The sequence below is a fragment of the Chelonia mydas genome, chromosome 8 (genome assembly GCF_015237465.2).
Source record: "Chelonia mydas isolate rCheMyd1 chromosome 8, rCheMyd1.pri.v2, whole genome shotgun sequence".
NCBI lineage: Eukaryota > Metazoa > Chordata > Testudines > Cheloniidae > Chelonia > Chelonia mydas.
In genome coordinates this window covers 75,091,049-75,112,916 of record NC_057854.1, presented here as the reverse complement: position 1 = coordinate 75,112,916, position 21,868 = coordinate 75,091,049, and the positions used below count along the sequence as shown (strand labels likewise).

Below are 21,868 nucleotides of genomic sequence, written 5' to 3'. Positions count from 1 at the left end.
GTTTATGTATCTTATTTCCCTTTAAAAATTTGAGCATGTTGGCAAAATGACACTCCATGGGAGACAAAGCTAGAAAATAGGTTCTAAAGAAAGTAATCTATCTTGTCCCAGTTGTTCAGATATTGCTGCATTATCATCTCATGTCTATTATTTTTTTTTAACTTGGAGATTATAAAGAAAATAGAAACACTTTTGGTAGTCTTACTTTAGCTTGTTTTTATGTATGAAGATTATATTTCTTTTGGTTACATGTTGAAACAAAAAACTGATTTAATTTGTTTTCCTCCAAAGAGAGGGACAGATCTTCTTTATGTCGCTGGAGAAGTTGGGAAACTATTATTCTGCTGTCTTAAATGGTGTGGAAAGGACTTGCAGGAACAAATTCAAATGGAAAACATGTTATTGGATGAGTGGGGCGTGGAAGTGCCTGGGGAAAAAGTAAATGTTCTGTCTCTGAATTGATTCTTTGCCTGGCTAACTAAATAGTCTCAATATTGGTTGTAAAATCCAGACAATGAAATGGAGCAATAGTGGGTACCTCTGACAATGCCTCTTGGAAAGGTTTTTTTAGTGCATCAAGTTAGGGCTCTGATAATCATGACTCTGGCAATAAGAATCTGGAACAAATCTAGCAGTGCCAATGGGGAAATTCTACAGGCATGAGTTTCCTATTTTTCAGTGACTGCTGAGTAGAGCATCAAACTGGGTTTAATGCTAGGGGGAATGAGAGTCTGTCTGGAAGTGAGATTAAATAAGATTTTTTCTCCCTGCATCCATGTGTCTTATTTCTTCATGGTCTGAACTAAAGCAAATATTTAGAATGCTTCATTAACTCTGTTAAAACAAACTTGACTAGAAAAGGTAGTTTTAAAGAAGGTAGAGTTTGTTTGTTTCCATGTGCCTTATTTTTGAGATAGTATCATTCTAAAAGCAGTGGAAAGAATGTGGCTAAGCATATAGGAATGTTGTACTGTAAAGGGATTTACAAAGACACTTTGCTAACCCTTTTCAAAGATGACTGCCAAGAGGAAGGATGAATTAGAGTGATTAAGCATACAATATGTTATCCCAGAGCTTTTTTTCTGTTGTAGTCTGTGATAAATCCTGTCTGTCCTTTTGTCTTGAACAGCAGCAAACAGCAGCAATGCCTAACAAATGATCATTTTTAGATTGTTAGAGCTCTAGAGCAGGAATTGTCTGGTTTGTGCCTCACCCATCATAATAAAGCCATAATCCCAATTAGGGCCTTTGGGCAAAACCATAATATAAAGATTTACTGCTGCCACTACTGACTTTAACTTGGGATCCCACTGAATCAGAAAGTTGAAAAATCACTGAGGAAAATACTCTGAATGCTAATGTTACTTCTGTAGTATAAGATCACCATTACCTGTGTTCTGATTGGTTCATTTGCCAGCACCAATTGTGGTGTGATGGGCACTTGTGAAACTTATTGGCGGGGATAAGGGAGTTGCTTTTTAAAGCAGGGTTTAGTGAGCAAGGAGGCTGCAGACCTAGAAGAGAACAAGTCTGTCAGAGCAGTTTTCTTCGTGTTGTTTTACTTCATCATTTTGTGCAGGTTTTTGAAGATATATATCATAAAACACAGTTAATGGTCTGTGCATGTCAGCAGAATCCCAAGATAAAAATACAGTCTCTAGGCATATGTATAGTGTGGGTGTATTTTATTTATTCATGAGTACTGAGAATAAACCACACCTAGTGCACCCAACAGTTATTGTGCTGGGTCAATGTCTGCTAGAAAGAACATGTTATATTTGTAAGAGAATAAATCTACTAAGTTTAAATACAAAAACAGCTTCCCCCTTCCCCTCCTCCCCCCCCCAAAAAAAAGAAGTCTGGATTCAGAGGGTCCTCTGGCAGTAAAACCAGTGATGTTCAGCAGAGTGTGGGGAGGGGCAACAGTGATCTGCACCCACTATTTGACATAGGCCATGATCTGGATAGCTTCCTTGTATGATAAGGGCAGGCAGGGATGAGATCAGAGGTATCTGCTACTGACTGGATCTTCCAGTCTCTGCATTCATACACACACATGTTTTGAATAGAGGAGAGAGGTCACAAAGACTTTTCCAGCTATTGGGCTGTCATGACCACATGGGCTGAAAATAAAAGTAAATTCAGCAAACACATCAGGGATTAAGGTCCTAAATATCCTAGGGGCTTCAGTGTTTTTTAGATGTCTAAAGTGATTACAAGGGAGGGAGGAGTTTCTTTATCCTACAGTTTCTTTAAATGAACCTCTGTTTTAATGGTGGAGAAACAAACGAAGGAAAATGGTGCTTATGTAGAACCACAGGCACTTCACTGGAAACCAAAGACATAGCTGTTCTTGGCGAGGCAGCAGGCTGTATGTATGATGTTTACAATCTGTTGCTCTGCTCATCAAAGCGGGGATGGACAGATGGGGGGACCCACCCTGCAGAAATTTCACTGTCAAAAGGAGAGAGAGAAATAGTGCATTTTGGAAATGGATGAAATATTTAAATATTGCCCGCCTCTCAACCCACATACATGGATTATAGACTGCCATAACCTTACGTGATCATATAATATGCCCAATCAGTCCAGGTTAAACGAAGAGCAATTGTATTTAGTGGTGCCTTTACCCGGGTAATTAACAAGAAGTTGTTTTGCCATATTTTCTGTCGGTCTTGTGTACACAAATCCATTCTGTATCTTTATCAATATTACTGGTTGTGGCATACATAGGTGTCAACTCCATGGGTACTCCGGGGCTGGAGCACCCACAGGGAAACATTGGTGGGTGCTCTGCACTCAATGGCAGCTCCCTGCCCCAGCTCACCTCCGCCTCTGCTTCTCCTACTCACTCCCAGCGCTTGCCGCCGCAAAACTGCTGTTTTGTGGCGGCAAGCGCTGGGAGGGAGGAGGAGAAGCAGGGACGCGGCGCGCTCAGGGAAGAGGCAGGGGCAGAGATTTGGGGAAGGAGTCCAATAGGGTCAGGGAGGGGGCGGAGTTGGGGTGGGGACTTTGGGGAAGGGGTTGGAATGGGGGCAGGGCAGGCGTGGGGGTCGGGGTGGGGCGGGGCTGCGGGGGGTCGAGCACCCACCAGCGCCAGGAAGAGTTGGTGCCTGTGCTGGCATATCTTAAAAATTCTCTGGAATGGGATGTGAACTTTGGGTATATGTGCACTGCACACTCCTTATGGTGGCCTGTCGCATACATACCCTGCACGTCCCCCTAGCACAGGCATAAATAGTAATGTAAATGGTCTTACCAGAGGTAAACATGCACCTGAATCTTTATGGACTCTTCACAGCTCTCTACACACCCAAGCAGGTCTTCTCCTGTCTGCACTGCTATTTTTAGCAATGTGGTGTCCCACTGGCTCCCCCACTAGAGCTTTTCACTGCCGCGTGTAGCTACACAATGTAGTGTGGATGCAGCCTGCTTTTCACTGTGGCTATACATACCCTACATCCCACTGTCAGTGCTGTGCAGTGTAGACGTACTCTGTCTATCCACAATCTCAATATAGTCTAATTATAGATAGTGTCAAGCTACTAATTACTGCATAAGAAACACACGGTCACTTGTGATGCTGTCATTTTACCTGAAATCAATGCTACTTCTATTCTCTCTGCTCGGATCTTTTTCTCTTGTAAAATGTGAGTTAATCTGGTACTCATGTAAATGACGGACATTTTAGCACTAGTCTGAAGCTGTTTGTGCATAGCTCTGGGGCACTGTCAGTCTTGACCTGCAGCACCAAGTATTGTTCTTGTGTAGGTTGGGCGATGGTCCCTGAGATCTCCCTGACACAGTTTAGGAAGGTAGCAAGCCAGTTCCTGGTATCAAAAAGGTTGAGAAAACACTATTCTAGGATACTTATTTGGTAGACACTAAAAACTGTGCCAGTTTGATCATTGTGAATGTTTCATGTTGTGCATGAGCAGGAATTAGAATCAATCCATCAAATTTGTTTCCTGGTGACTGAAGCTAGCATTTAATTCCAGATATGCAGCGGTGAAAGGTCAGTACACAAGATCATTGTGTGGCTTAGTTCCATTAACAATATCTCTTAATTTTGTGTGTCCTCCTTTCCTAGGTGGTGAGGCATGTATGGCTTTTAAAACACTGACTCTAAGCTCCTACTTAGATTGTAAGCTTTTTGGGGCAAGGACCAGCTTTTGTTCTATGCTTGTACAGCATAATAGGGGCCTGTGGCTGGAGTTCTAGGTGCTATCATAATTAATAACATTTAACAAAGCAATGGGAGTCTGCAGTAAAGACAGTGCTAATGCTGTGGATATATACCACAGGAGTTATAACAACTGCAACAGGAAATGCTTTCTGCTCCCTCCCCTCTCTATTCTTTATTACCCTCTCTTGATTAGCTGTTGGGGTTGTGCATGAATGGGAACAGTGAACACTGACTAGTATGAAACTACTATTGAGAGTCCTGTTAATGAACCTGAATCTCTACCTTTTCCTTTGTTCTTCGTGACCTCATTTATTGGCTTCCTGCAGCTCTACCATTGTGACCTCTGCTCAGGCTTTCCGCTCCCTTATACTCCTGTTTTTCAAAGCTTGTGCTTTCTTTCTACTCTGAGATTCCTATTCCCCACCCACCACTACCTTGGCACCTTTTATGACCCAACTGGGGATAGGAGGGGGCCAAAGATACAGAGGCATGTGTGCACATGGCAATTGCAATTGGAATACTATTTGAAACCCTGCCTCATGTACCTCTGGTTGTACAGCTCTCCCCATGTGAAGGGGTCACTCTTTCAGATGTATGCTGCCCATCTGGCCTGACATTCCATTGATTTGCTGCTGCGACTGGGGAGAAGGCAGAGACAGTGACAGTTAGACCAGCAGAAAGGGACCTTTAGTGTAACTGAGAATCAGGCTCATAGGCGCTCTCTGAATTGTTGTTCATAAATCAAAAGAAAACTGTTAAATAGTTTAACCCTAATGGGCCAAAACCTGAGAGGTGCTGAGCTCCTGCAGCTCCCCTTGAAGCCTGTTTTGGACCAGGATGAATAGAAATGTTAGGAAACTTTTTTTTTTTTTTTTTGGCTCTGTAACATTCCCCTCTGGTGTGAGAGATAATTTTACTGCTCGAAGCATAAGCAACACTCATTAGACCACACATCTGTGTATGGTCGATTTATATCTCAGTACATTAAAGCAATTATTAAGTAAATAGGTGGTACGCAGGGATTATAGAAGGTAAACAGTAAAACAGCAGGATTGAAAGTTAAGTTACAAAGTGTTACATAACCAGAAAAAGTCTAATTTTGAAGTACCGAAAACTTTTGAGTGGGAGAAGAGAGGGGTTTTATAGGATTTTTTTAAGAAAAATATTGAGCAATAGTCTGACATTGTTTTTTTATAAAAACAGGAATCCCATTTTTGACACAAAGCTAATGAAGCACAAAGTTTACATACCCAACATATATAAGAAATAGTAGATGAGGGTGGGTTAGTTGGTAGTCATTTATTGCACACTATCAGCATGCTCAGTGCTGTATGGAAAGAGGAAGATAATGGCTTTGAGGCATTTATGTACAGTCTAATCCAGACAGAGGATATTTTTCAGACCCAGTGATATGCTGTGAGAAGATCCAGCCCTATAGTTGTGCAGTTATCTTTTGATTCACTTAATGGGTTATGATTAATTAACATGATTCTTTTTCTCTTCTTTAATCTTCAGGTACAAGCTGTAAATATGGCATAGGGCAATAGTGTAATTTCTTTCCTTTTTTTAAGGCTAGAGTGAAACTCTCATTCCTAATTTTTTTATTTCTCTTTGTTTGGAGTTTCTCCTTCAACTTTTCTGAACCAATATTTTCCTTGTCCATTTGGCCCCAGTTGTTTTTCTGAATTAATATCTCATGCTTTACAATATAGCAGGTCTCAGAGAAGTGCCTACCCTGCTGTATAGTAATTTTAGTACTGTAGAATAAATTTCTTTAAAATATACTGAAATCAAATGAATAACAAAATTCCATCCTTCATAAGATTGCCTAGCCTAAAATATCTAATAAATGAAAATGATAACATATGCTAAGTTAAAAGACTGAATTAAAAAAAATTTAAAAAACAATCAAACCCAAACCTTGTGAAATTTAAGTTCTAATGGCTCTTAAGGAAGATAGTTTCAAAGGCAGGAATTGTGAGTGACATCACAAGTAGCAGAAATCTCATTGCAGCTCTTTCACTCACGGCTTTGATGTGAGATGATGATATATTCTGTCACCCAAAAAGTATCAAAAAGCAGAACTGAGAAACATTTAAAATAGTTCTTTAAAATGTGTATATACATATATATTTCTGTGCTGAATTCTCCCCCAGGCCTGATGAGTAAGAACACTCAGCATAGAAATCTGCACTTTGATGAATTATCAGTTTTGATTTGTAGGTCACTTACAAAGATAATCGTCTCCAGCACTTCGAATTGTACTGGAATGGAATAGGTACCAAAGCACAATTGTCATGTGCTTATAACTATTTATCCATCCTATTTCTCTTCAATGGGAGACGATATTGGTAGGTTGACACTGCTTCTGTGAAAAACTAGAAGTAGCGAGTGATCCAATGTGACAGGAGACTTTAAACCATGCTAGGAAAGGGTGATGCTACACACCCAAGTAAAGTTCCAGGCGCAGTCTCCTCTGAAATGAATCTGTCTTCTGGCATTGATTATGCCTTGTCTAGGTTAAACTTCAGAAAGTTTGCTCCCATCCAGATTTGAACTTCCACTAGGTTCGGTAACCCTGTAATCCAGGTTTGGTGAAAATGAGGCATAGAGGTAAAAGTCATCTGTATGATGGTGCCACTGGGTCCCATACTGCCTCATAATCTCTCCCAGGTTCTCTGTATACACATTCTCCAAGAGGGGAGAAAAGATCAAATCCTCTGGCCCCTTGCATTAGGTTCCTTGGGAAGAAGAGAAGGTACTCTCAATACCCTTCTCTGAGATCTGTCTGCGGAAGTGTGGAACAACTGTAATACCTCGTACACCAGTAAGACACTGCAAGTATCAGTCTCATCATCCACTATATTAAGTTCACTTCTAGTCACCCCATCTTCTATAGGGTATAGCACAAACAGAAAAGCTCTAGAGAACAGCAGTGGCAATGATCAGAGAGGCATGGAAAGACTTCCATATGAGCAAAGAATAAATATATTGGGACTGTCTTACCTTTCTGAAGGTGATGACTAATGGATAGGGCTGGTCCAAAAAAGGTGTGGGGGACAAGGGGAGAATAAAGTGTGTGTGAATAAGTGAGAGAGTGAGTGAGCTGTGGGGGAAAATACTCATTTAGTTCAAACAAGGATTTTTTTGTTGGAAAAGTTTTGGCAGAAATATTTGACCAACTCCAGTGAATGACATTGATTAAGTCATCTTTCCATTTTCAGAGGGGTACAAAGACAGGTGGGCTCATTTTAGTTGTTGGGAACCTGAAAGTAAAATGGGTGGGGTTGTTGTTGTTTTTCTGTTTGTTTGTTTGTTTCCCCCCCTGCCTCCTATGAAATTATTGAAAATATGAAATGGTTTATCAAATAGGGCCTGTACAGAGACAGCCAGATGAATTTTTGATCAATGAATACAGGAAGCAATGAGATAAAGAATGCAAACCAAGATGCTGCTTCCTATTCCAGTGATTCCTTTAGATTTTAAACTGATCTTATTTACAAGTAGAATAATTTAATTTGTGACCCAGTAAGAAATATCCCAACATGTCCACTCACTGTTTGTTTGAGTAGTTGCTTTCTGAGGTCTGCCAACGAAACTCCTGAGCTGTTAATCACATCTCTTAGGGGCTGTGCTAATACTTACTTTTCAAAAACTAATTAAAGGGAATTTAATTGGATAGGCAACACAATTTATGTAATAATGGTTACAGTTGTTGATTTATCTGAAGCCTGTAATTTAGATCAGTAGTAGTATTATCTTTCTATCTGTGCATATGTAATTGCCAACAGTTCTCATTCTGCTCTGATTGTTTTAACTGCAAGTAATTTATTTGGTTTTTTACAATCACATCTAAGAGAAAGTACGACTTTATGGAGAATATTTTCCTTTTCAATAAAAGTACAGGTACATTATACTCAGATTAGGTTGGAGCTTTTAGGAATCATTAAATTGCCCTGATATCTACCTATATAATAGAATAAATTAGAATATTTTCAATTCTAGACTCCCAAGTCACCTTCACAATGAAAGGGGAGTTGGTGCACTCATGCTGCCAGGACTTTGAAGGTTCATCCTAAGATTTTAGGAGGAGATGAGAGCAAAACTGAGGTTCCTAACCTAGCTAACCATAATTTATCTGAAGAAGAGAGAATTCTCACAGAAAATGGCTTTCTAAATTGGGACGTGTCATTGCTGATAAATAATGATTCAAAGAGAGATTCAGGCTCTGTCTACACTACGAAATTAGGTTGAATTTATAGAAGTCGATTTTTTAGAAATTGATTTTATACAGTTGATTGTGTGTCCCCCCACTTAAGACCATTAAGTCGGCAGAGTGCGTCCACAGTACCAAGGCTAGTGTCGACTTCCGGAGCACTGCACTGTGGGTAGCTATCCCACACTTCCTGCAGTCTCCGCCACCCGTTGGAATTCTGGGTTGAGATCCCAATGCCTGATGAGGCAAAAAACATTGTGGCGGATGGTTCTGGGTACATGTCATCAGCCCCCCCCCCCCCGCCCCCCCCCTTGAAAGCAACGGCAGATAATCGTTTCACTCCTTTTTTCCTGGGTTACCCCTGCAGATGCCATACCATGGCAAGCATGGAGCCCCCTCAGCTCACCATCACCGTACGTCTCCTGGGTGCTGGCAGATGCGGGACTGCGTTGCTACATAGCAGCAGCTCATTGCCTTGTGGCAGCAGGTGGTGCATTAGGACTTGTAGCCATCCTTGTCGTCTCCTGGGTGCTCTTGGCCGACCTCAGTGAAGTCTGTGGGGGGCTCCTGGGCAGACGTGGGTGCTCCTGGCAGATCTCGATGAGGTCTGTCAGGGGCGCCTGGACATAAGTGGGAGTGACTAAGGTCATTCTCTTCTTTAAGTTTTGTCTAATGGAGATTCAGTCCTGCCTGGAATATTGGCAGAGGGATAGCTCAGTGGTTTGAGCCTTGGCCTGCTAAACCCAGGGTTGCATCACGAGCACCCAGGAGAGGATGACAGCTAGCAGTTGTACTGCACTGTCTGCTGGCGAGCACCCAGGAGACAACAACGGCTAACAGTCGTACTGCACCATCTGCTGCCAGCCTACCCCTTCCTCCCTCCGTGAAAGCAATGGCTGACAATCATTTCGCGCCTTTCCGTGCGGGCGCCATATTGCTGTCAGCATCAGCATCCTCTCGCCGCTTCCGCTGCCACTCTGCTCTCCTGCAGACGCCATACCACGGCAAGCATGGAGCCCACTCAGATCACTGCGGCAGTTATGACCGTTCTAAACACCATGCGCGTTATCCAGCAGCATATGCAAAACCAGAACCAGAACCTGCAAAAGCAGGCGAGTAGGTGACAGTAGCGCGGTGAGGAGAGTAATGAGGACATGGACACAGACTTCTCTCAAAGTATGGGCCCTGGCAATGTGGACATCATGGTGGTAATGGAGCAGGTTCATGCTGTGGAACGCTGATTCTGGGCCTGGGAAACAAGCACAGACTGGTGGGACCGCATAGTGCTGCAAGTCTGGGACGATTCCCAATGGCTGCGAAACTTTCGCATGCATAAGCGCACTTTCATGGAACTTTGTGACTTGCTTTCCCCTGCTCTGAAGTGCCAGAATACCAAGATGAGAGCAGCCCTCACAGTTCACAAGCGAGTGGCGATAGCCCTGTGGAAGCTTGCAGTGCCAGACAGCTACTGGTCAGTCGGGAATCAATTTGGAGTGGGCAAATCTACTGTGGGGGCTGCTGTGATCCAAGTAGCCAGTGCAATCACTGAGCTGCTGCTACCAAGGGTAGTGACTCTGGGAAATGTGCAGGTCATAGTGGATGGCTTTGCTGCAATGGGATTCCCTAACAGTGGTGGGGTGATAGACGGAACCCATATCCCTATCTTGGCAGCGGAGCACGAAGGCATTGAGTACATAAACCAAAGGGATACTTTTCAATGGTGTTGCAAGCACTGGTGGATCACAAGGGACGTTTCAGCAACATCAACGTGGGATGGCAGGGAAAGGTACATGACGCTCGCATCTTCAGGAACTCTGGTCTGTTTCAACAGTTGCAGCAAGGGACTTTCTTCCCAGACCAGAAAATAATGGTTGGGGATATTGAAATGCCTACAGTTATCCTTGGGGACCCAGCCTACCCCTTAATGCCATGGCTCATGAAGCCATACACAGGCAGCCTGGACAGTAGTAAGGAGCTGTTCAATTATAGGCTGAGCAAGTGCAGAATGGTGGTAGAATGAGCATTTGGACCTTTAAAAGCACGCTGGCACAGTTTACTGACTCGGTTAGACCTCAGCGAAACCAATATTCCCACTGTTATTACTGCTTGCTGTGCGCTCCACAATATCTGTGAGAGTAAGGGGGAGATGTTTATTGTGGGCTGGGAGGTTGAGGCAAATCGCCTGGCCGCTGATTACGCGCAGCCAGAAACCAGGGCAGTTAGAAGAGTACAGGAGGGCGCGGTGCACATCAGAGAAGCTTTGAAAACCAGTTTCATGACTGGCCAGGCTATGGTGTGAAAGTTCTGTTTGTTTCTCCTTGATGAAAACCCCCACTCCTTGGTTCACTCTACTTCCCTGTAAGCTAACCACCCTTCCCTCCCCTCCCCCTTTGATCACTGCTTGCAGAGGCAATAAAGTCATTGTTGCTTCAAATTCATGCATTCTTTATTAATTCATCACACAAATAGGGGGGATAACTGCCAAGGTAGCCCGGGAGGGGTGGTGGAGGAGGGAAGGACAAGGCCACACTGCACTTTAAAACTTATTGAATGCCAGCTTTCTGTTGCTTGGGCAGTCCTCTGGGGTGGAGTGGTTGGGTGCCCGGAGGCCCCCCACTGCATTCTTGGGAGTATGGGTGAGGAGGCTATGGAACTTGGGGAGGAGGGTGGTTGGTTACACAGGGGCTGTAGCGGCGGTCTGTGCTCATGCTGTCTTTCCTGCATCTCAACCATACGCCGGAGCATATCAGTTTGATCCTCCAGTAGCCTCAGCATTGACTCCTGCCTTCTGTCAGCAAGCTGACGCCACCTATCATCTTCAGCCAGCCACTTATCTTCCACCAGCCACCTGTCCTCGCGTTCATATTGTGCTTTCCTGGACTCTAACGTTGTCTGCCTCCACGCATTCTGCTGGGCTCTTTCAGTGTGGGAGGGCTGCATGAGCTCAGAGAACATTTCATCGCGACTGCTTTTTTTTCGCCTTCTGATCTTCGCTAGCCTCTGGGAAGGAGATGATAGTGTGAGCATTGAAACATTTGCAGGTGTGGGAGGAAAAAAAAAGGGAGAGTAGTAGTTAAAAAGACACATTTTAGAGAACAATGGGTAGACTCTTTCAGGGTGAACCTTGCCGTTAACATTACATAGCACATGTGCATTTGGTACAAGGTCGCATTTTGCCTCTTATATTGAGGGCCTGCCAGTTTGGTGTGAGAGATCACACGTGCAGGGCCTGCGGGCAAAAGAATTCGGCTTGCAGGCAGCCATGATAAGCCACAATCTTTTGGCGTCTTTAACCTTCATAACATGTGGGACTGGTTTCAAACAGCAGCGCCCTCATTTCCCATACCAAACAGCCATTGGGTTGGTCATTTAAAATGGGTTGGCAATTTAAAAGGAGGGGCTGTGGTTTTCAGGTTAACATGCAGCACAAACCCAACTAAACCCCACCACCCAATTCTCTGGGATGATCGCTTCACCCCTCCCCCCACTGCGTGGCTAACAATGGGGAAGATTTCTGTTCAGTCACAGGCAAACAGCCCAGCAGGAACGGCCACCTCTGAATGTCCCCTTAATAAAATTACCCTATTTCAACCGCGTGACCATGAATATCATCACTCTCCTGAGGATAACACAGAGAGATAAAGAACGGATGTTGCTTGAATGCCAGCAAACACTGGGACTATACGCTACCATGCTTTGTCATGCAATGATACCAGACTACGTGCTACTGGCCTGGCATGGTAAAGTGTCCTACCATGGAGGACGAAATAAGGCTGCCCTCTCCAGAAACCTTTTGCAAAGGCTTTGGGAGTACATCCAGGAGAGCTTTATGGAGATGTCCCTGGAGGATTTCCGCTCCATCCCGACATGTTAACAGACTTTTCCAGTAGCTGTACTGGCCGCAAATTAATCATTAAACATGCTTGCTTTTAAACATGCTTGCTTTTGTATTATATTTACAAAGGTACACTCACCAGAGGTCCCTTCTCCACCTGGCGGGTCCGGAAGCCCGTCTTGGGTGGGTTCGGGGGGTACTGGCTCCAGATCCAGGCTGAGAAACAGTTCCAGGCTCTCAGGGAAAACGGTTTCTCCGCTTACTTGCTGTGTGCTATCTTCAACCTCCTCCTCATCATCTTCCTCATCCCCAAAATGCACAGTCCATTGATGGAGTCAAAGCACACGGGTGGGGTAGTGGTGGCTGCACCCCTTAGAATAGCATGCAGCTCATCATAGAAGTGGCAACTTCTGGGGCTCTGACCCCGAGCGGCCATTTGCCTCTCTGGTTTTTTGGTAGGCTTGCCTGAGCTCCTTAAGTTTCACGCAGCACTGCTGTGGGTCCCTGTTATAGCCTCTGTCCTTCATGCCCTTGGAGATTTTTTTTCAAATGTTTGGGCATTTCATCTTTTGGAACGGAGTTCTGATAGCACATATGCATCTCCCCATACAGCGATCAGATCCCGTACCTCCTGTTTGGTCCATGCTGGAGCTCTTTTGCAATTCTGGGACTCCATCATGGTCACCTCTGCTGATGAGATCTGCACTCACCTGCAGCTTGCCACGCTGGCCAAACAGGAAATGAGATTCAAAAGTTTGCGGGCCTTTTCCTGTCTACTTGGCCAGTGCATCTGAGTTGAGAGCATGGCCAGAGCGGGCACAATGGAGCACTCTGGGTTAGCTCCCAGAGGCCAATACCGTCAAATTGCAACCACACTACCCCAAATTCGACCCGGCAAGGTCAATTTCAGCGCTACTCCCCTCATCGGGGGAGGAGTACAGAAATCGATTTTAAGAGCCCTTTAAGTCGAAGTAAATGGCTTCATTGTGTGGACGGGTGCAGGGTTAAATCGATCTAATGCTGCTAATTCGACCTAAACTCATAGTGTAGGCCAGGGCTAAGATAAAATTCTGTCATCTTGACTATTTAGATTGGCCAAGTCAATGAGTATTTTGTTGGAAGGTTTAGGTAAGGAGAGGAGGTTATTCATCAAAATACAAAGATTTCCTGTAGATAGCTTTCTTGTATATTCCAGTTATGTAAGCGTTAAGCTGTCATGTTGTAATAGCGATAATTGAAATGACTAGTTTTACATCAAAACTGAACTTAACCACACTGTCTTAAACTAAGTGTCTGCCCTCTAAACTCTGTGCTAGGGATTGAAAATCACTGAAAAACATCTTCGGGAACCAGGACTTTCTAGTTCAGTCCTGGACTATGGTGTCAAAAAAGCAGTGCTTCGACTGGGAGACTGGAGGCCTGTTTACCATTCAGTGCCTGATGAACCACAAGGGCTAGAAGTAGATGGGTTTTTTACCACAAGAAATCTGGTTCTTGGCTTTCCAATGAAATGGTAGGTGTTCTCCAATGTTCTAAGATGCCAACCTACAGAATAGGCTGCCCTGGATCTTTGCACAGAACACCCATTGACTTCAACAGGAAGCCTACTATAGTCAAAGTGTTGTTTATGCCCCTGGTTTTCTAACTCCAGGCCTCAGATCCAAATTTATACTATAGTTTGTCCCCCAATGCAGAGTGAGTCTGATATTCCTACTTTAGATTAACATCAAACCTAATCCCTATCCCCAAAATGAAGATGAAAAATGGTTGTGAAAGAAATTGCTTTCCAGCTTATGAAAGGGTATTTACAAACTATAGAACAAAAACATGTTAAAACTGTGCAAGTGCTTAAAGCTGGCCTTTTTAGTAAAATAATAATAAAAACAGGGGGTTGTATTTGGCAAACTTATTGTCCTGACTTCAATTTAAGTCTCAAATCCTCCAAATCTGCAATAGATGGAATGTAAAAAATTAGCATTGAAGTATGAGTTCAACTTTTATGGTTTTAGTTCAGTGAAACTGAAAGAGGAGAGTGAAGACTTGTTGTGGAATATATCAACTTCACTTGCAGCTTGTCAGAATGTGACTTATGAACTGTGTGGGTTTTTTATTTTGTTTTTGTTTTTAACTCAGGGTGCCTTTCAGGTGTATATTTTAGAGGTGGGGAAAGGAGAGCTGGTTTTCAGTTCATAGACGTAACGATATTAGGTAGAAACTGTCTGCCTCTCTTTTTATGACATTCTGAATTTTAGATTGTAAAATAACATCATTTTCCATGTTTCATAACTGCTAATCTCTGTTGAAACAGCAGTTCTTCTTTCAGATTAGCAGCCGTGTTAGTGTGTATTCGCAAAAAGAAAAGGAGTACTTGTGCACCTTAGAGACTAACAAATTTATTTGAGCATAAGATTCCGTGAGCTACAGCTCACTTCATCGGATGCATTCAGTGGAAAATACAGTGGGGAGTTTTATATACATAGAGAACATGAAACAATGGGTGTTACCATACACACTGTAACCAGAATCGTCACTTAAGGTGAGCTATTACCAGCATGAGAGCTGGGGGGAGGAGGACCTTTTGCAGTGATAATCAAGGTGGGTCATTTTCAGCAGTTGACAAGAACGTCTGAGGAACAGTGGGGCGTGGGATAAACATGGGAAAATAGTTTTACTTTGTGTAATGACCCATCCACTCCCAGTCTCTATTCAGGCCTAAGTTAATTGTATCCAGTTTGCAAATTAATTCCAATTCAGCAGTCTCTCGTTGGAGTCTGTTTTTGAAGTTTTTTTGTTGAAGTATTGCCACTTTTAGCAGTTCTTCTGTGGGTTTCAGTAACTTGAAAGAAAAGAGAGCTGTTCAGAGAGCTGAATGCTGTTCTTGTGTAAAGCTCTTGTTACATCACACTGGCTGCAGCCTACAGTAAGAGGATTACAGCAATTATCAAGTTTACTGAAATTTTTGAAATAATTTTGTGCATAGGACAAAGTCTATAATTATTTTTAAAAAATCAACAACAACTTGAACTCTTGTGCTCTGTCTCTGTTTTACTCATTTCTCCCCCAGCTCCCTGGATGACTCTTAACTTGCTGATGGTGGCCAGTTTTCCATGTTATACAAATGTTCCCGTGGCATCCTTTCTACACTGTGAAATTAAGCCCTTGGTGGCAGTGGTTTTAGGAATAGGTTCCCCTGACCTGAAAATGGCTTCTGCTAGTATAGACTGAATGAAACCATTTTCAGCATAGTTAGCCTGTGTCTACAAAAGGAAGGTTTTGAGAAAAATGCTGCTATTGTACTACCCCCAGTAGCAGTAGTACAATGGTGGGAATGGTAGAATAGACTGGCAGCTAGTTCTCTGCCTTCTGCATCGGCTGACCATGCTCAGTGTAGGTCTAGCTGACAATGGGCAAAGCACCAGTAGCTGTTGGTGGCCTGTCTTTGCTAGCTGTCTCACCACTGCTACCGTTCATTGGTGGAGAAATTTTATAAAAATTCTAGTGTAGACCAGACCTTGCAGAAAGTATCTGAGACCATCAGAAGCCTCATTTCAAAGCCCCTTTGAAAGATCTATACAGGAAAAAACATTATTAATATTCTTTTCCTTTCCCGTGCTGGGTGGGATGGCCATTGTGCCACCTGTGACCTCAGCCGTGAGGGATGGGGAGGATCATTATATGTTTATCTATCTACATAAATTACAAATGACTAACATACAGTGCCTGGTTCTGGTCCCATTGAAGTCAGTAGGAGTTTTGTCATTGACTTCAGCTGGAGCAGTAGTGGGCCTTTCCAGCCTGGGGATGTATTCTCTTTACTGTGGAGGCTGTTTGCTTTGGGATTCCCCCAAAGTATTCATGGGTGCAGGAATCCTTGGTAAAATGGCTCCAGTGCAGCCACGTTGAGTGGATGGTGTCAGTGAAGGCCAGCATCAGTCTGGAGGTATTGGGTCGCTAAGCAGATGACTAGATCCACCAGGTTTGTGGGTGGCCCCCACACCTTGTTTTGACAGAAAGAGGGAAGGAGAAAGGAACATGCTGTCCTCATCCCCTCGTACAGATCCTCATGGAAGACTGCCTCCCACAAAGCTGCTTCCTGAGAGTTTCCCCACAGGAGGTGATGATGTGGGCCCCGGCTTTTGTGTTCTGGCTACAGTGTAGGTAGTTGTAGCAGCATGATGCCTCTGACTCTTCCATTCTGGGCCCCTATTTTCAGGTGCCTATAACTTTCTGACTAAAATTTGGCTTTGGCTGAAATGTCACCTGCTCATTCTCAGCCTAAAGGTGAACTCTCTTTGTAAGAAGTTGGCCAAATGGAATGTGGCCAGTTTGAGTTCTGCACACTGATGTGAGCAAGAGGCAACTATTAATTACACTATTTGGCTTGCAAATATTCAGTGTCTTAAAATACAGTCCTGCTATAAACTCCGTCCAAGCTCTCTTGACAAGTATGAAGAAATATGGATTAGAAATAACCAAGTGATCACATGCTGTGCACGTACACTTGTGACTGTACCCCCTAAGTAACAAACAGCAAACTGAGGTGTACTTCTGCATAGATCTGAACTGCCACACTGTTAAAATAATTAACCCAGCTGGTCCATCCTAGGCCTGTCTGCTTTGGATTCTCCTAGTATCCTGACTGGCCATTCTCACCATTAGCTACTCCTACTATGTTAAACTGACTATGTGATACAGATTTCCCTTCCCCTCTCCCCCTTCCACCCCGCCACTTGTGTGGGTATATGTGATGCATGTGACACATGCACTACACAATTACAGTAGAAATTACAAATTTTAGTCATGAATAAAACAGTTAAACTGGTGTTTTTACCACATCCTGGTTGCAAGGGAAGTTTATTCTTTGAACAGATAAGTTTAACCCTCCAGACTGCATAATAATAAAAGGAAACTGCCTATTTGATGGGCAGTAAACTATGCTACAACAAGGACTGGGTGGGAATCCAAATCAGATTTACAGTTCCAGGTGGCAATGGATAAAATTTAATTGGAAAAATAAGTCTTGCAACTAGTTTGCTATATAAACTGATTTCCAGATAATTGTCTTTTTTTTAATTTTCATTAACTGAGAAATATCCATTTTCCAGACTATTTTAAATAGTTTGAATATCTTGCTATAAAATAAATAAAAATATTGAAAGCAGCTCTTTTAGTGTAGTATTTTTATATAATAGTTGAAACATTAACATTGCTAAGACATGAGTTGGTGGTACCTAAGGAAAAGGATCGGATAACAAAGGAGTGAAATTTATTGGTTTTTTTTTTTTAACTTATTTGAATGAATTGGAAATGAGAGGCTTTGTCATATTGTTATAAGAGAGTGCAGAATGTTTTGCAAAATGTTTTCTATTTTTTATTATTTAAAATATTTTTTAATTAACACTAATATAGTGCATATTCAAAGTACACAGTCCAATCACTTTTACAGAAACTGATTTTCACAAGGTATATTCTATTTGCTAGTCACGTTTTTAAAATATATCAACGACAGCTCTTAACAGTCCAGATAGTTATATCATACAGTGCAAACCTTTAGCTCTTGTAATATTCAGTGGTGGCTCTCTCTAAGTATAATTTGACAGTAAGTAAAGAGAGAGATTTTGTTGTTGTTTTTGTTATTCTAGAGACACCGTACACCCTTGAAAGGATCCTGCCTGGCTTGCTTCCATTTTATGGGGTGGTGGACAATAGTGTACAATTCAACAAAATACAAAGAGCAGTGGAAAACTTTTTCAGATTCTACGTATCTTGTGATGTTATGCTGTTCAACAGAAAAAAAAATTATACCAGTCTGTCAACAACAAATGATAGTAACATATGTTTTGTTTTGTTTCAGGAATGTTTACCCTTGCAGAAGTTGCATCACTTAATGACATTCAACCAACTTATCGCATCCTGAAACCATGGTGGGATGTATTTATGGATTATCTTGCTGTTGTTATGCTAATGGTTGCCATCTTTGCTGGAACCATGCAGCTGACCAAAGACCAGGTGGTCTGCTTGCCAGTATTGCAGTCTGCTGTAAATTCAAAAGCACAACCCAGCATATCAGGGAATGCTGATGTTACACCAGGATTTGAAACAACCACTGATCAAGATAAAGGAATGGCAATGAGAACAGTTTCCTTTGAAAGTGCACCTACCATAACACCAGACATACCACTAAGCCGAACGACCTATTCTCAGTTGCAATCTACTGTATCAAATCAGGAGCCGAAGAATGAGAAACAGGATTCTTCAGGCCGAAAAACCAATTTGGATTATCAGCAATATATATTTATTAACCAGATGTGCTATCATTTGGCTCTTCCTTGGTATTCAAAGTATTTTCCCTATCTTGCTCTCATACATACTATTATTTTAATGGTCAGTAGCAATTTTTGGTTTAAATATCCCAAAACATGCTCAAAAATTGAACATTTTGTGTCTATATTAGGAAAGTGTTTTGAATCCCCTTGGACTACAAAAGCATTATCTGAAACAGCATGTGAGGACTCTGAGGAGAACAAACAGAGACTAACGGGTGCCCAATCCCTGCCAAAGCACGTTTCCACTAGCAGTGATGAAGGAAGCCCAAGTGCTAGTACTCCCATGATAACCAAGACTGGCTTCAAGTTTTCAGCTGAAAAGCCAGTTATTGAGGTTCCCAGCATGACTATTTTAGATAAAAAAGATGGAGAACAAGCCAAAGCCCTGTTTGAAAAAGTTCGAAAATTCCGGGCCCATGTGGAGGACAGTGACTTGATTTATAAACTCTATGTTGTCCAGACAGTCATCAAGACAGTCAAGTTCATATTTATTCTTTGCTACACAGCTAACTTTGTAAACGAGATTAGTTTTGAGCACAACTGCAAGCCAAAAGTGGAGCATTTGACTGGCTATAAGGAATTTGAGTGCACACACAATATGGCTTACATGTTGAAAAAGCTGCTTATCAGCTACATTTCTCTCATTTGTGTGTATGGTTTTGTCTGTCTGTACACACTCTTCTGGTTGTTTAGAATACCCTTAAAAGAATATTCCTTTGAGAAGGTTAGAGAAGAGAGCAGCTTCAGTGATATTCCTGATGTCAAAAATGATTTTGCATTTCTTTTGCACATGGTAGATCAGTACGACCAGTTGTACTCCAAGAGATTTGGTGTCTTCTTGTCAGAGGTAAGTGAAAACAAGCTGCGTGAAATTAGTTTAAACCACGAGTGGACATTTGAAAAACTTCGGCAGCATGTCTCCCGCAATGCACAGGATAAGCAAGAGCTGCATCTCTTCATGCTATCAGGGGTCCCTGATGCAGTGTTTGATCTGACAGACCTGGATGTGCTGAAACTTGAGCTGATTCCTGAAGCAAAAATCCCAGCTAAAATCTCCCAGATGACCAACCTTCAAGAGCTTCATCTCTGTCACTGCCCTGCAAAGGTTGAGCAGACTGCTTTCAGCTTCCTCCGTGACAACTTGAGATGCCTTCACGTGAAATTCACAGATGTTGCAGAAATTCCTGCTTGGGTGTATTTGCTCAAAAATCTCCGTGAGTTATACTTGATAGGCAACTTGAATTCTGAAAACAATAAGATGATAGGGCTTGAATCTCTCAGAGAGTTAAGACACCTTAAAATTCTCCATGTGAAGAGCAATTTGACCAAAGTCCCCACCAATATCACAGATGTGGCACCGCATCTAACAAAACTAGTAATTCACAATGATGGCACCAAGCTTGTGGTACTGAATAGCCTTAAGAAAATGATGAATGTAGCTGAGTTAGAACTACAGAACTGTGAACTGGAGAGAATTCCACATGCCATTTTCAGTCTGTCTAATTTACAGGATCTGGATTTAAAATCAAATAGCATACGCACAATTGAAGAAGTCATCAGCTTCCAGCACTTAAAAAGACTTACTTGCTTAAAGTTGTGGCACAATAAAATAGTCAACATTCCTTCCTCCATTACCCATGTAAAGAACTTGGAGTCACTTTATCTCTCCAATAACAAACTCGAATCCTTGCCAGTCGCAGTGTTCAGTTTACAGAAACTCAGATGCTTAGATGTAAGCTACAACTCAATTGCAGCAATTCCAGTGGAAATTGGATTGCTTCAAAATCTGCAGCATTTGCATATCACAGGAAACAAAGTGGATATTTTGCCAAAACAGTTGTTTAAATGTGTGAAATTAAGGACTTTGAGTCTGGGGCAAAACTGTATTACCTCGATCCCAGATAAAATTGGTCAGCTTGTGCAGCTAACTCACCTGGAACTGAAGGGAAACTGTTTAGATCGGCTACCAGCTATGCTAGGACAATGTCGGCTTCTCAGGAAAAGCGGGCTTGTTGTGGAAGACCACCTCTTTGACACTTTGCCTTCAGAAGTTAAAGAAGTATTGAATCAAGACACAAGCATCACCTTTGCTAATGGAATTTAAAAACAGGTGTAATCCTCAAGCAACTGACTTCCAAGCAGCAAATGCTAATGTACAAGTTATTACAAGATCATGAATTTTAGAAATACTGGAATCTTTATAAGAAAGAACTATTAGCAGGATGATAGGTGATGTAACTGAGTGTTCAGTGTTTGTAGCATTTTAAATGATCATTTCCAATTTTTTTGAAAGAAAAAACCCTTAATCTCAATTCTTTTTCTTTTAAATTGTTTGTAACTTGGATGCTGCCGCTTTTGAATGTTTACAAATTGCTTGCCTGCTTAAAGTAAATGATGGATTAAATTGATGACCTTTTTCTTACTATATAAGTTATTCTTTAATGTCTGGACTTTATTCCCCTCTCCCCCCCAGTAATGCACAAAAATAAGTGGTTTCTACTACAGTATTATCCTAAAAGCCCTTGCAATGCACATTGGTGTGTAATGTAGTGTTAATTCTCATACATTTTTAAGGAAACTAATCTTTGTAGCTGCTGCCTCACTAACTGAGGACGTATGTCTGCATTTGATGTTGTGAACTGCTGCAAAACTTCCAATTGTTTTACAAAGGGGTATGTGATTTGCTTGTGGGACCAAAGCTCTCCACATCCCTCACCAACAAGGCCTGATTTTTTGAATGGGATTCCCATCATAATCCACCAGTACTAGAGCCCTAGTCCTTTGTACACAGTGCAATTTCTGCTAAGCAGTGAAGGCCTTTCCCCATTTCAGAACTGATTTGTGTTGCCCCACTGTGCTCCCAGATACTGCTAACTGGAGTGGTGATAGATGGTCAAATGTAGATCTCTACAACTAAACTGTTGGATTGGCCCTAGGACTGGTACTGAACGTCATCATTTTGAATTGTTTTGCAAGGTGATGGTGGAAGGTCTTTAGATAAAGATACAGTGGTTTTACTACTGCTGCTTTACTCCTCTACAGAGCCTTCCATCCAGAAATCTCACCGTGCGCTATAAGTACTAATGAATGTTTGGTCTTACAACACCTGCGCAAAGGAGGTGGGAATCAGCCCTATTTCTCGATTGTGGAACGTGAGGCACAAAGAGGCTATGACTTGCCCAGGTTCACACAGGAGGCCTGACAGTCTGTGCTTTTAACCACAAGATAATCCTTCCTCCACACAAATCCAATTTTTGGGTCATTTAAGCATTGAAAATGTTAGCACAGGAATCTATAAACACTTG

The 21,868-nt window shown here is 42.3% G+C and overlaps 1 protein-coding gene across 4 annotated transcripts in view; it reads left to right on the top strand.

Moving 5' to 3' along the window:
• The window catches only part of LRRC8D (leucine rich repeat containing 8 VRAC subunit D), a 91,303-nt gene extending 70,310 nt beyond the window's left edge, over positions 1 to 20,993 (top strand). For all 4 annotated transcript variants that reach the window (XM_043552997.1, XM_037906552.2, XM_037906553.2 and 1 more), the window contains one exon: positions 18,092 to 20,993. In XM_043552997.1, the coding sequence (XP_043408932.1) occupies positions 18,094 to 20,667 (2,574 nt within the window). In that variant the 5' untranslated portion in view covers positions 18,092 to 18,093 and the 3' untranslated portion in view covers positions 20,668 to 20,993. The remainder of the gene's footprint in view (positions 1 to 18,091) is intronic.
• The last annotated feature ends 875 nt before the right edge of the window (positions 20,994 to 21,868 follow it).